The sequence below is a fragment of the Orcinus orca genome, chromosome 6, assembly GCF_937001465.1.
Source record: "Orcinus orca chromosome 6, mOrcOrc1.1, whole genome shotgun sequence".
NCBI classification, from domain to species: Eukaryota; Metazoa; Chordata; class Mammalia; order Artiodactyla; family Delphinidae; genus Orcinus; species Orcinus orca.
This window is the reverse complement of record NC_064564.1, coordinates 23,923,219-23,938,114: the sequence shown is the minus strand read 5'-3', so window position 1 is coordinate 23,938,114 and position 14,896 is coordinate 23,923,219. Positions and strand designations below refer to the sequence as shown.

Below are 14,896 nucleotides of genomic sequence, written 5' to 3'. Positions count from 1 at the left end.
AACATCCTTTTCCCTGTGTCAAAAATTGTGTCAGGGGCTTCCCTGGTGGCGCAGTGGTTGAGAGTCCACCTGCCGATGCAGGGGACACGGGTTCTTGCCCTGGTCCGCGAAGATCCCACATGCCGCGGAGCGGCTGGGCCCATGAGCCATGGCCGCTGAGCCTGCGTGTCCGGAGCCTGTGTTCCGCAATGGGAGAGGCCACAACAGTGAGAGGCCCACGTACTGCAAAAAAAAAAAAAAATTGTGTCAGGCCTCCAGCACTGTGGTTTAGCAAAGGGCAGTCAGCCCAACTGCTTTACACATAACTCATGTCATTTTTTAAAAAGCCCTCTGTAGAATGGGTATTGATTCATACACCATGAACCTGCATCTCTTTTATCCTGGCTTATGCCTAGAAAGAACCCTTCCTGCCCGCACTGGGGGTACATTTTCTGGCTGGCGTCCTGCAGCTTGTAAAGGTAGTTCCTAAAACAGGCAGCCTAGTGTGGTTGGCAATGCAGAATTTCTAGAGCAGGTCCTGTCACTGTGCCCAAAGGGAAAAAAGACAAATGCTTCAGGAAAGTTTATTTTCCTGCTTTTCTGTCAGCCACACAGTCTGCCCTGGCCTTACGGCTGGACAAAGTGAATGGTCTTGATGAACAATAAACATATAGATGTTCAGAGAGCAGTTAGGCCAGCAGCATGCTTGGTTCATTGCCTTAGCATTCAAAGGTGGCTAGACAATAGCATTCAGTCTTTAGATGCTGCCTGGTCCACTTTCCCCATTTACCAAATATGGAATTGGAGGCTCAGAGGATTTTTTTGACTTTTCCAAGACCATAGATTGTAACCCATATCTCTTATTGACCATGACCCTGTACTCTGTCCATATCTAATTTTATAATTGCATATATAATGTACTCTCTGAGGAAATTACTTTGCGCTTGTGCTGTGTGGTAGGCTGATAAACAAGGGAAAGCACTAATAATATCTCCCAGTAACTGTGCTCTTGGGAGGTTTTAGGCAAAGGGCCAAGCACACGTACATGTTGCCTCAAGACAATATATGTCGTGTTGAGTAAGTGTCAGTTCATGTTAAATAGCAGATGTCTACCCTTATGAATGAGCAGACACACAAAATTGTATTCAGTGTGACCTAGTAAGTGAACATATCACCCTCTGAAATCCTAGGGAAGAAGGCTGTGAAGTAGTTGCATTCCCTTGAGGATATCCAGTTGTATCTTATAGCATTTTCTTGTGTTCAGAATATTAAAAGAAATCATGAAAAGCCTCAAGGCCCCAGATCTGTGGCAGCCCTTATGAGGGTCTTCATACAAATATTGATCAAGAGGGACCCACAGGTGTGGGGCTGGCCTGAGTGCCACCTCTGGGCCCTCCCAGGGCCTGGAGACTGTCTGCTTAGAGCTGTCATCTCTCCCCTTCAATAAAACACACACACCAGTCATCCTTGGCTTTGACAAACAGATGACATGGCAGGGCCCAGGGCCTCTGAGATCTAGGACAGGGCCAGGTGAGAGCTGACCGTTGTCTTCCTCAGGGCACCCACTGGACATTCAGAGCAGCGCAGTTGGCCATTACCAGCACTATGGGCACATAAATGCCCAGGATCTAGTTCTGTTTTCTTCTGGAGTTTTTTCATTGGAAATATAGCAGAGGGCTCAGATGGGTAAGGCACTCTGGGAAGGTTACAGACCTCAGCACTCTCTGAGAACTTTACCTACTCAGAAAGCTCAGCGACTCACGCTGGGTTGCTTAGAAATGTGTGGCAAAGTTACATAGTTTTGTGAAGTTGGGCAAGTGAGTTTTTCTAGACTTCCATTTCTCTTATCTGTGTGGCCAGAGGGTTGGGCTGGATAAAAGGTTATAATAGTGTTTCTCTCTGGATAGTAACACAGGGGGAAAAATTCTGAGAAGGCTGTTGTGGGTCTCTGTTGTAGAATTCAGATTATTTTTGTGGATCCAGGAATGGCTGCTAGTGTTTACATCAGTCTGTCCTTATTTATCATCCTGAGTGCCTCTTCTTGACCACCTTTTTCTGGAGATAGATGTGACAAGTTAAATCATTTGGCATATTGCCTTCCCAGTCTTCTCAGAATGTGTACCCTCTTCCCATCAGAAGAAACAGAGGCAGCTGGCTTCATTTCCAAAGAAGTGGTGTTTGGACACAAATTGGACTTCATTTCAGGCATCTGTGGGAGAAGGGATTTTTGCCTTTACTTTCCTTGAGGTCAATTTCCAGATCATGAACGATGGTCCCACAAAATATAAAGGCATCCTATTTTTCGTGAAGTCTTTTTTTCTCAGGGAGATTGAAATAAGCATAGCAGATATGCTTTCAATGTGTGTTTACCTGAATCTGTAGAATAAAGATCTGGTTCTTTTTCCATCCAACCACTTGTTTTGCTATGAAAGACTCCTTGTATAGTTCAGAGGTCTATTATAAAGTGTAGGAAGTGTTGCCAATTGCAAAGTGGATCTAAGTTGGCAAAACAAACAGAAGGAGGAGGATGTCATATGATATGGTAAGTCAATGTCATTATTTATATCCTGCTTACCAAACCAAACCAGCAAGTTAACTTGGCTGCAGGTTCATTTGACCGAGCAAACGGTCAACCAGGTGCCACCAATGGCCACCCTGCTCCTGTGCAGAGGAGAGGCTCCAGTGAGTTGGATGAACATGTTGTGATAGGGTCTAATTCAACAATAGTTCAAAATTCCTGTTTAAATTTGACCACTATTAAAATTAATTACCTCAGATCCAAAATTATGCTTCAGACTACCGTGAGTAACAGCTAAGTATTTTTCCATCATGCTGGTCACTTAAATTCTTTAGTCTGTCTCCTCGTGCTTGAAGGCTAAGATTATGTGTCATGTCAAAGGTTCCTTTCTACTCATAGTTTTGAAATAATATGTTGTGGAATATTAGGGAAACATAATGTGTCTTTGTTGGGGTCTTTTAAATAATATTTCTAGAAAGGGCAACCACTTAAAGTATTTTTTCAGAAGGGCAGTTTTGAGGTTCTTTTCAACCTTTCCCTTCTCTCCACTTCAAAGATTTCTATTATTACACCTTAACCATGCAAGACCATAAATTTATCATACTGACCACTAGCCTGTATGAACTATTCAGGCACATCATTTTTCTTTGTGCTCTAAGCCATGAAAATAAATGACACAGTGGCATGGGAACTGATGAACTCCTAAGCCTAACACAGCCTTCTGCATGCCTCCCTGTACCCTCATTTCATTTGATGGAAGAAACCCTGAGGGTGAATGGGAGTAGGTAATTACCAAAAATAATGCCAGACGCATTTAAGTAATTTTCCAGGAAAATGTTGAAATATAAAATGTCTAGTGAAAACATGATTAAGGGGAAACACAATCTATGGATTTCAAGTTGCCATAGGAACACTCACAGCCCCCTTTAGTGAGCAGAGAGACAGGTGATCCGTTAAGTCTTTTCTTCTAATTGAATATAAAACTGCATTAGTCATGCTGACTCACAGTTTGTTCCTGTCCTGGCTAGTTTTTGCATATTTTGTGATGTTCTTTTCCATAGGCTTTGAATCGGAGGTTTTTCCATGGCCCTTAGGGTTCTTTTCCCTGGATCTCTGGATGTATTTGATGTGTTAAGGGTTTGTAAACACCAGCATGGCTGTAGGTTTTTCCCAGACCCAAACTCTTCAGGGCAGGAAAGGAGCAGGGGACCCCTCACTGAGTTCCATGCAGCATTGTTTTGATTTTTGAAACTTGCTCATGTATTAGCTATTAAAAAATAATAAAAAATAAACACAAGGCTGTTTCCTGCCCCTGTAATATGGCAAGTTTGTGTGGATACTGATCATTTTATCAAATACATATTACAGAGGAAGTTATATGACATGACATTATAAGTATAGTTGAATTAAGGCAGATTGAGCTCAGCCTTTTAGCCACTGAGCCATGGGCCTTTTATACTGTGGGAGCTTCTATACATTCATGGTGGGAGGTTATTTTGGGGAAGATAAAAGAAGTCAAGGTGTTTTTCTTCTGTTATAAATATTGTGAAGTGTGCATTGTTTTTTAAATCTCTTGGAAAAATATAGGTAATCCATGTAATGGATTACCTATAATGGATGTCCAGCAGACATTCATGTAGCAATGGTTACTGCTAGGAATTGTTATATTAGATAGGAATTGTTACTGCAATGGTTACTGCTAGGAATTGTTATATTGTTATATTAGATACCCCAAGGCTCTGTGTTTTTTATTGCTGGCCATTGAACGAGTTGCTGACACATTATTAGTCAATTTTTGTCAAAAATACTTATTTTCCGTTAATTTGCATGATCAAAATAATGGTTTTGGGGGCTGCTTGTTCCTCAAATGTGCCTTGTATACATTTCTTTGATTATCAGAGGAAAAGATGCTCAGTGAGATGAGGAATATGCTTGTTACAAACATAAGTAAATACACGATAATCTTTAGCTTTTCTCTTATAGTAATGGAAAGAAAAAAATAAAAGCCAAAAAGTTCTGTTTATAACTTTGAGTATTATAATACAGAATTAAAAAAATTGACCCCCTGACAATGTTGACTATAGTAATGGTAATGCAAATTTCAATAAAGAGAATCTCTACTGTCAACATTTTAAGAATTCCACTCGCTGATTCCAATGTCAAAGAGATCTGATTGCTACAAAAATAAAAACCTTAATTCAGATAAAAGATGCTTCTGATTTCCATATTTATGTTTAATTATTCCATTCTCATCACAGTCTCCTTTCTCCCTCCCAACCCCTCTTCTGCCCACCAGACACTGCATGGACCTCAGTGCAGCACAATGGCTCCCACTTGGTTAGTGTCAAAAGCTCGAATGGAGAAAGCCCCCATCATGTGTTTTTCAAATACACAGCCAGCATGGACCAGCTCCAGGCCATAATTGACTATGTGGACCACTGCCAACAGAAGCTGACTTTCCACTGCAAGAAGTCAAGGCTTTCAACTCCCCATGGTGAGTAATCAGAGTAATCAGACATTGTGGGCTGTAGTCCCCAAAGGTCACAATGGCCTGCCAGAGATGCATGAGAATCTGTGCCCATAGTGCCCGGATCACATCTGAAGTGACAGTGATACTCTTCTTTGGAGCAAAGACCAAGGTCTTTGCTCAAAGCCAGGAATGATCTGAAGTTTCTCGCTAGACTCAACTGGGCAACTGAGCAGTAAAAGCCTCCTAAGGAGGCCCCTGGAATGCTCAGTGCTCATCTGCCATGAAGGGCAGGGACATCTTAATTCTGTCTTATCTTGGGAAGGATTGCTAACAACAACATGGCTTAGTGATCTGGAGGTGATTATTCCATGAGATTCTTTTTCATAGACAATGCAATTAGTGTCTTGGCTAATTGTTAATTGGGGAACAATGTTGGTATCCCCGCCTCTTTCACACAACGTAAGTGCTACTAATTTATTTCTCATATCTTTTCTTCTTTTGAAAATTCTTATGTTTAATTTTATATTTTTTCCTTTGAAAAATCCCATTCTGTTGGAATGTGCAACCTCACTGCCTTCATGAAACTGCTTGGCTTTCTGGAGGCTGGCCTGCCCCTTCTCTGATTAGGCATCTGGGGAGTGGAATGAGCAGAGGGCAGTAGGCAGGTTCTCTGAGTTCAAGCTCTTAGGACTTAGACAAGTCCCTGTCACTCAGCAGCTATGGGACTCAGGAAATCATTTTATCTTTTTTGAGTCTTCAGAGCTAAGACACTAACCTTGCCAGAACTTAATTGCACCACATCTATAAATGGCATGAAGTAAAGGCTACTTATTTGCATCTCTCCAGTTTATTGAATTTATAGTTAGTGCTAGTTAGTACTTACTGTTAGTTGATTGATGCCAAATAGATCACTGAGCTAAAATTGTATGTTCCCAGAAGAATGAGAAAGCTGCCTCCAGGAGAGTAAATTATTGTTATGGGTTGTCTAACCAGGGAAAACGAGGCAAAGGCAGAGTAGTGTTGGAACCAACCACTAACAAAGTCATAAAACAAAACCACCCAGTGAGTCATGGAGCAAACGCATACAAACTAGCAGATGGTCTATTCCAGAACCTGGACACGATCCAGATCAGCAAAGGATTCCCGCCTGGGGGGCCAGTGTCTGCCTATTGATTTGCATGTGGTTGCTCAATTGTTAGCCCTTCGATATGTTAATAAATATATAAAACAGCAACAGCAGCAACAAAAACAAATATTTAAACAAGTATTTAATTGGGGCTGGGGGGAAAGATGGAAAGAGAAAAGACTTATAAACTTAATAAACACCTGCTAAAAAAAACAAAATAAGGGCCTTCATTAACCATACATGCCAAGTTATTTGCATTTCTTATATGCTGCTACTGGAGGATTGTTAGTACAAACTTAATTTAAACAAATTCACTACAGACCTATATATTTCCAGAAGTGTTTAATTAAGGTTGAGTTGAGGCAGGCAAATAGTGTAGCCCAATACACCTTAAAATTGTTGCACTAATTTGCTCGGTAGTATCAATAGACACAAATGGGTGTGCAGAGCTTTGATGCTACTCTTGTGTGGAAGGAGTGAACACAACAAAGCCTGGGTCCCTCATTAGAAGGTTGCAATGTGAAAACAGTACAAGGGGACTGCAATGTGGGGAACAAGTAGCTTAGGAATTTTATAGGGTAGATTGGGGAATGTCAGTCAAAATTCAGTTCTCTCTCAAGAATTTTCCACTGTTCAAATTCTCAGAAGTTATCAGGAGACTGAGGAGGTGGTAATCTTGAGAGGAGATATAGCAAGTCTGGGGCCTCAGTGCAGCAGCTCTTGTGTAAGTTTTGTTTTCCAAGAGGGCCAAGGAGGAGCAGAGGGCCTAGGATCTTGCTAGGTTCTGAAACATTTTTCCTTCAGCATCTTTAAGGTCTCTGTGTTACATATAGTTTCAGGGGATATGATTACAGGTGGCTAAAGAGGAAGTTGTATGACAGTAAGTGTTGACTCTAGGAAACCATTTGGTTGCCATACTATGAATGCTTAAGGTCATTGAGGATTGTAGCTGTGGCTGGAGAGAAGGACAGTGAACTATGGGCTAAAATAATTGAGGAAGTAGAGCCGTGCACCCTGGTCATTGATATCTCTCCTATTCCTTTTCATTTCAGCCTCTAATTCTTCTTCATATTATTCCTAATTATTTCTTATGCAAATTCTCTAAGTTACTCAAAGGAATCTTGAATGGAGCCACATGCATTTTGTACCTTTAAAAAACACTTAATGATTTTCACTTTAGAGAGAAAAATGTAAACACACAGTAACACATTGGCATATAATGATTTCTTTGCTCTTCAAGTCGATGAAAGAGGATGTTGAATAATTACATTTTTAAGATGGCATTTTGAAAAATGTCTATTAAGTACCTATTAAATAATACACTAAAAAGATCTTCCACCCCCTAAAGATGTTTTCAACACATTAAAAAAAAAAGATGGTTGATATTGATTTCTTGGCACACGTGTCACCCACTGGGCCTGCAGTGCGTGGTAATGAATGCAGTCCATGTGTTTACCAGCTGAGAGGTTGTCAGCAGAAGCAGAAGTCTCATTGAACAGGGAGCCATAGTGAGCAGTGGCAATTGTAAGTTAGGGAGAAAGTTATTTCAGATTCTTAGTGGGGGCCTGATGGGGACAATTTAAGAGTTTGAAAGAGCACATGAAAATGGACAGGCATCTTTGCAGAATTGATGTCACTTCCGTTTCCCCTCCTGCCCTGATTCTCTGTTTACTAGGGACTGTTTCCCCTCCACCCTCCCGTGTGCGCCATCTTTTCTGATCATCCTCCCCCAGGTGTACTGTAATCCCACACTGGGGCCTCAGCAGCATCTTTAGTGTAAATGAGCAGTCCTGCAGAGCTGAGGCAGCCTCTGGCCCTGTCACTTAATTATACGTTGCATTGAGGAGGGGAATGAGCTGAAGAACTTGGTGTAGTTGTCTCGGACTTGCTCAAGCCGAAGACACCTCAGGCATGAAGAAGGCTTATCAGTGCCATTTCTTTAGTTTCCAAATACAGAGCAACCCATTCAGTATAAGAAGAAGCACGTCTCCAAGAAACTTTTAGGACATGCTAGGAAGTACATGTCTTAAACACATGCCAGTGTTTTTAGCTAATAAATAAAGTGAAAGAAATCCATATTTCTTATAATAACATTAAACATTTTAATGGCATTTTAGGATCTGAAACAGATTTTAGATTCAGTGTGTAAATTACTGTGGTTTTTATTTTGATGACAATTCTTTCTTGAAAGTTATTTCCAAAGAAATTATGTAAGTGGAGTTCTCAAGAAAAGTTTGTAAATATCGTGCCTGAATGAGTTAGGGACTACATGCTCATTTTCTGATAAAAGAAAAAAATTTGGTGACAACGTAAGTTTTGACATTAAAATATATATTTTTAAACAGTTGGAAGTCCTCTTAAAAATGATCCTATTGCACAGTTAAAATATGCTCACTTCTAAAGTAGTCTCTCTATGTTTTAAATAGAGGGAAGTAAAGGAACTATATTGGGGAGGCAGGCAGTGGGGAGCAAAGTAGGTGTCACCTTTCTCATACTTGTCTTTCAGATGGAACCCCAGTGAGCTGGTGGGTTGGAAGAACCAATGAAACACACACTTACTGGGGAGGTTCTCTGCCTGATGCTCAAAAATGTACTTGTGGATTAGAGGGGAACTGCATTGATTCTCAATATTACTGCAACTGTGATGCTGACCGGAATGAATGGTGATTTCCATATAATTTCCCTGTGCAAACTGTAATTTTTTTATTGCTTAAACGATGTACCTTAGGCAGACATTGGACACAACAGTATAATAAAGAGAAAAAATTAAAGTATTCCCTAGCAAGTTAAAAGTATAAGCTTTGATGTGTATGATATCATTAATCTGAAGCCTAAAATACTAGGTAGCTATTTTTGTTTACTTGTGAGTAACTAATCATGTCCATTTTCTTTTTCTAGTAAGACAAAATAGGAATTAATGTTTCCCATTCACTGAAAGTGAAATATCTGACTTCTTAAAGTTAAGTTAATCCAGTTAATAAGATGACCACCCCTCGGCTGACCCAGGGCTGTTTGCTGACCTTCCTAATTCCCAGTTTCGTTTTCTTAAATGGCCACACAGGGGAAACCAGACAAGGCCTTGAGTCCATGAAAGAGGATATACAGAATACAAAGCTCTCCATGCAACTGGAGGTCTCAGAAGGCTGCATACCCAAAGAAAAGGTAGACAAGGACAAATCATCCAGTAGGCACTCTGGGTAGAAAAAAATAGCTCCCTGAAAACTCATGTCTACAGACTTGCCCTCACACAGATTTGGAGCCCAAATTTATATGACTTGGATGGTCCTCAAATTAAGTTAACATAGCCACAGGTTGGCAGCACCACTGGCTCATCATAGGATTACATGAGATTCTCACTGGAGGCCTGCCCTCCCCCTTCACACAGACCTCACAGGATTCCCACAGATAAAATGCCACCAAAAATAAGCTCACAATCCAGGGTTATACAACACCAGAGGACAGATGTGGGAGGCAGAAGAAACCACAAAGTGTAGATGAGTTGCCTAAAAGTCTCAGATCATGGATACATTCAAAACATAGATAAAATAAATATGTGAGCTGCTTGAAAAATCAAAACTGGAATTGAAACATGAGAAAGTGATCAGATCCTATTAACAAAGATGATTGTGATTTGCAAAAGAATATTAGCCAATGATAATATTTACCCAATTTAAGATTTGTTGGATCAGATATTAGACACAAGTGATCAGAAAATTGGTGAAATGGAAAATATGTGTAAATAAATGACACAGAACAGAGAGAAGCAAAATGGGATCGAGAAAAGCGGTGACATGGAGGAGTCATGTGGAGAAGATTGAAAATGTGTCTGATTAAAGTTTCAGAAGAGAAGATTTGAGATAATGAAGAAGAGGAAATATTCAAATAGCAGAAAAATGTCCAGATTTGAGAAAACATTAGAATACCAAGCAGGATAAATAAAAGTAGATCCATATCTAGACACACCATGGTGAAATCAAAGAACACCAAAGAGAATGTTGAAAGGAGCAGAGATGAAAGCAAGACTCTTAAAGGAAAGACAGCCAGCCAGCAGACACCCCTGAACAGCCCAGGACCCAGCCCACAGAGGGCGGGACACACCCCTCACAGGGCGGAAGTGAAATAACTGTCAAACTCCCAGTGTTTACCCAGCTGATATTTTAAAAAGTGGAATAAAATTAAAATCCAGACAAACAGACACTGAAGAAATGTACCACTAGCAGACTCCACAAGTGGAATTTTTAAGAATGGTTTTCAGAATGAAAGAAAGTGATCTTATAAGGAAGGTCTCAGAGGCAGGAGGAAATATTGAGGAAAAAAAATTGTAAACTCAGAGGTTAAAAACTAAAAGAAAATACTAGACACTGATAACATGTAACTGTATGTATGAATTTGAAACACAAGAAAACAGTCAGATCCTAGTAACAGAGATGATTGTGGTTTACAAAAGAACTAAAAGAATGTTTAAAAATAAAAATATTATTGAAATTTAAAACTTGTTTTGTAAATATTTATTAGAATTAAATTGCTTAAAGTTTATATCTTAAAATTTGTGTAACCTCTAAATAATAGAAACAAAGCATGTAATATTCAAATCAGTAGAGGGAAGAAAGAAAAAATGGGATTTTAAAAACTTAGTTAATACAAAAGAAGATAGAAAGTGAGAATTTAAAAAAAGAGAAAGCAATAAGTACAAGATAAAAACTGTGTGAGTAATCATGCACAATAAATATGACAAAAATAACCATTTAAATCCAGATGTCATATTGAATTAAAAACAAATATATCTTCTTTGTAAACCTGGGCATATTGAAAACAAAATGCCAAAAAAAAATTACGAGGCAAATATACGAAAAAGTAAGTAAAATTTTAAGGTTTAATGTGGACAAAGATCACTATTACTATAAGATATTGCTTAATTTCACTATAAAAAAACAACAATGCTAATAAACTTGTATGTTTCTAATAAAAATGACTCAGAATGTATACAGAAAAAAATTGACAAAACTGAAAGAAGAAATTTACAAATCAACCATGGTAAGAAGAGGTTTAAATGTACATCTGTTTGTAATTGATAATCAAATGAACAAAAATTAGTAAGATAGAATATTTTCAAATGAAATTAACAACTTGATTTGTTGGGAACATAAAATTGTAGAGTACATAATTTTCTCAAGCACATGTAGTGCATTTTTGCAAACTGATTTTCTCAATATTCCATAAAGCAAAACTCAAAAAATTTTACAGTAGTTGTTATCCTATGAACAGTTTCTCTGATTACAATGCAATTAGGTGAGAAATGAATAATAGAAAGATTAAAAGATATACATGAGGCAATTCAAACCCACAATTGGAAAGACTGGAAACAAGGAAATAAAGATACATTACTCATAAAAAATATCGTTTTCAACAAAGAAAACCTAAGAGAATATACAGAAATATTATTGAAATTAATGAGAGTTTGGTAAGGCTACTTACTGAACCTTAGAATAACTGGATTCTTATCAAAAATGTGTTACTATAAGAAAATATAAAAACTACTAGCAGAAGGAACAAAAGGGTATAGTACCTTGGAATAAAGATAACAAAAATATGCAAGACTTTTGTAAAAAAGACATCATAAAACTTTATTATGAAAATACAAGAAGACCTAAATAAATGGAGACATCACACCACTGCCATGAATAGGAAAACTAAGCATCTCTCCTCCAAATAATTTTCTTGATTCCATTTAATTCCAAACAAATGCTAAACATTTGTTTATTTTTGGGGGTAGTGACAAACAGGTTCTAAAATTTATTTGGAAAAGAATGGTACATGAATAGCTAAGACGATTCTGAAAATGGAAACAATGTGGGGAGACCGGCCCTACCAGACATGAATAAGTCTTATGATGCCGCAGTAATTAATACAGTGTGAGTTTGCCGAAGGGATGAGCCAGTAGAACAGCTAACCCCAAAAAAGAGCCTGGGAGCTTTCAAAATGTGTAATTCTGGGTGATGAAAATTATCTTGTCGCCAGTCTCTCTTTCTCCCCAGCAATTATAAAACTTAAAGTTGACCCAGTATTTCTCCCCTGCAGCTTTCCCAACAACTCAAAGTAGTCAAAGCTCCATTATACCTCAAAAAAAAGTCTACTGAAAAACAAACAAACAAACAAAAAACCCAGAAGAATTTCTAGAGCATTAGAAACTAAAACCAAAAAAAGGTGGATTTGGAAGTTCTCTTACTGAATGTTTAAAACTGTTTGTGAGAAATTTTCATACCTAGGTATTCATGCAATCTTTACAAATTTTGGAAACAATTGAGAAGCAAGAAGAAAACAGATGTAACTAAAAATTAGGCAGTTTTGAATGAGTCTGGTGAACATGGCATATAATATCTTACATAAAGCATGGACAGTGGGAATGACCTGTACAAATAAAGAATTTTTAAATAAGAAGAGTTTAAAATTTTCTCAGATTCAGGAAGGTACTTTGCAAACAACAAAAGGACAAAAAGACTTATGATGCTATCTGCCTTAATGCACACTACATGCATTATGATTTTTTTAAAGTTTTTTTCAGGGCTGTGAATGCATTGTCAATGTTAAAAACAGAATTAAAATGTAGCTTTTTGCTATATAGAAAGTGTAGCTTTTAAAGGGCTCCTTAAGGGCTTCCCTGGTGGCGCAGTGGTTGAAAGTCCGCCTGCCGATGCAGGGGATGTGGGTTCGTGCCCCGGTCCGCGAAGATCCCATATGCAGCGGAGCGGCTGGGCCTGTGAGCCGTGGCCGCTGAGCCTGCGCGTCCGGAGCCTGTGCTCCGCAACAGGAGAAGCCACAACAGTGAGAGGCCCGCGTACCACAAAAAAAAAAAAAAAAAATGCTCCTTAAAATTCAAAGATCCTCAATGAAGAACTTATGCACTTACATTTTTCCTCTAAGATGTTCTACCAAAATAGCAATCACGGGAATTAAAATACTATTTGTAATGTTTACTGATATTAAATACCAGGAATTGATTTGGTGTGCTCTCCCTGTGTTTATAATAAAATAAGTTTCCAGACTGACCCCCTCCCGCATAATCCAGTGACATCTTCTAGCTTGTGAATACCGTTCCCAACAAAGTCAGGTGTTATGTGCTTGGGATGAAGCCTGTGTACTTCTAACAGCAGGAATTGCAGGGGCTTCACCAGATAAAGCCATGTTGTTTAATTCAGTCTGATTTTTTGATGCAATCTGATTTTTAAAAATTGTTTCTTAAATTTTAGGGTTTTATTTCATATTTTTCATATCTTACCATATGCACTTCCAGTCACTTTGTTCAAATTTTTAAACAAAATAAAAATCTTAATAATTTTACATTTTCTAACTTAAAAGAATATTTCGATGCCTAGCAGAATTGGAATGATTAACTATTAAGTTAGGAAGACTTTTTTTGCAGGAAAGCTGTCAGGTTGAACCATGTGAAACAGCTGATTTTTTGACCTGCAAAAGTGGCAGTTTCAAATGTTTCAACTTGTATATACAAGAGTGAGTGGTGGCTTTGTAATTATTTGGAATTAAAACTTACTAGGTTCTACACGGAACAATAAATTAGACAAACTAGTATTTGTTCATAAATCAGAAGTACGTATGTAATTGAAGTATACAATGAAACATATGAACAGCTTACAAGGTATAGAAAAACCTTCCTACTTTGTCCAGAGAGGACGGTGGTTGTACAACCAACTTACCAGCCAGGTCCTCTGGCTCCTGTTCCAATCCTATTGTATTAAACCATAGATATTAATATGTCCCCAAATAGTCACTTACATGATGATATTATTGGTATTGTTATTATTTATAACATCCACTGGGGGGCATTGATGGTGGGTTTTATGTTTACATCCCCAACACACAGGGCCTGGCAAATAGAAGCATAATAAGTGTTTGTCGAATGAATGGATGGTGACAATCTTTGGCAAAGCACTTTCCCATGCATTAGCCCATTTATTAATTTTAAGAATATATTGTATCATATCTTCATCATGGTTTTGAATCAGTATTTTGTTTTGATTTTGTTTTTAAATTTATGGCTTCAGCAAATAAGGAAATGCCTCATAACCACAGTAGGAATTTCTGAAACTTTAGTAAAAAAAAAAAAAGTCCAAGTATTGAAAACCTAGGTCTTGTCAGTCAGGTGGTTTTGTTTTTTGTCTTTTTTTTTTTTTTTTTTTTTTTTAATGAAGGAAGATTGCTGTTGCTTCTGTAAATTCTGCATTTAAGTATTACACAGTGGCTGAATTGGAAAGAACAATGAGCTGCTAATTGCACTGAAATGTAATCTCATGCCTGTATCCATGACCATAATTTTGGACCTGCCTGCTTTCTTCTCTATGGTCACGTAGATGAACAAATGTCTCTGGTCCTCAGAAGACCTCATTCAATATATTAGTATGTTTGTAAGTGTTCAGATGAGATGTTTGATTTCCCTACTGTTATGTACTTACAAATTTAGCTTAATACCCCTCGAACTGCAATCAAAGACTATTACTCTTCTGTACATTATTCAGAATAGCGTTAAGGTGGTTGTATTTGTTTTCTAGGACCAGCAACACAGTAGTCCTTTCCCATAAGAAGCACTTGCCGGTCACTCAGGTTGTGATGAGAGACACAGGGCGACCACATTCTGAAGTGGCTTATACACTGGGGCCTCTGCTCTGCTCGGGGGACAGTAAGTAGTGGCAAGAGGAACTGTCTTCATCCCTGCTAATACATTTCAATCTTTTAAGAGAAATCGAACTGCCTGGGTTCATAAAAACACTGTCTGTACTGATAATCTGTA

General features: G+C 38.4%; 1 protein-coding gene across 1 annotated transcript in view; it reads left to right on the top strand.

Moving 5' to 3' along the window:
• LOC101283832 (contactin-associated protein-like 3) overlaps positions 1-14,896 on the top strand; it is a 187,314-nt gene that overhangs the window by 138,794 nt on the left and 33,624 nt on the right. Inside the window, exons 13-15 of the mRNA XM_033429651.2 lie at positions 4,794-4,991; positions 8,600-8,756; positions 14,658-14,785. Of these exons, the coding sequence (XP_033285542.2) occupies positions 4,794-4,991; positions 8,600-8,756; positions 14,658-14,785 (483 nt within the window). The remainder of the gene's footprint in view (positions 1-4,793; positions 4,992-8,599; positions 8,757-14,657; positions 14,786-14,896) is intronic.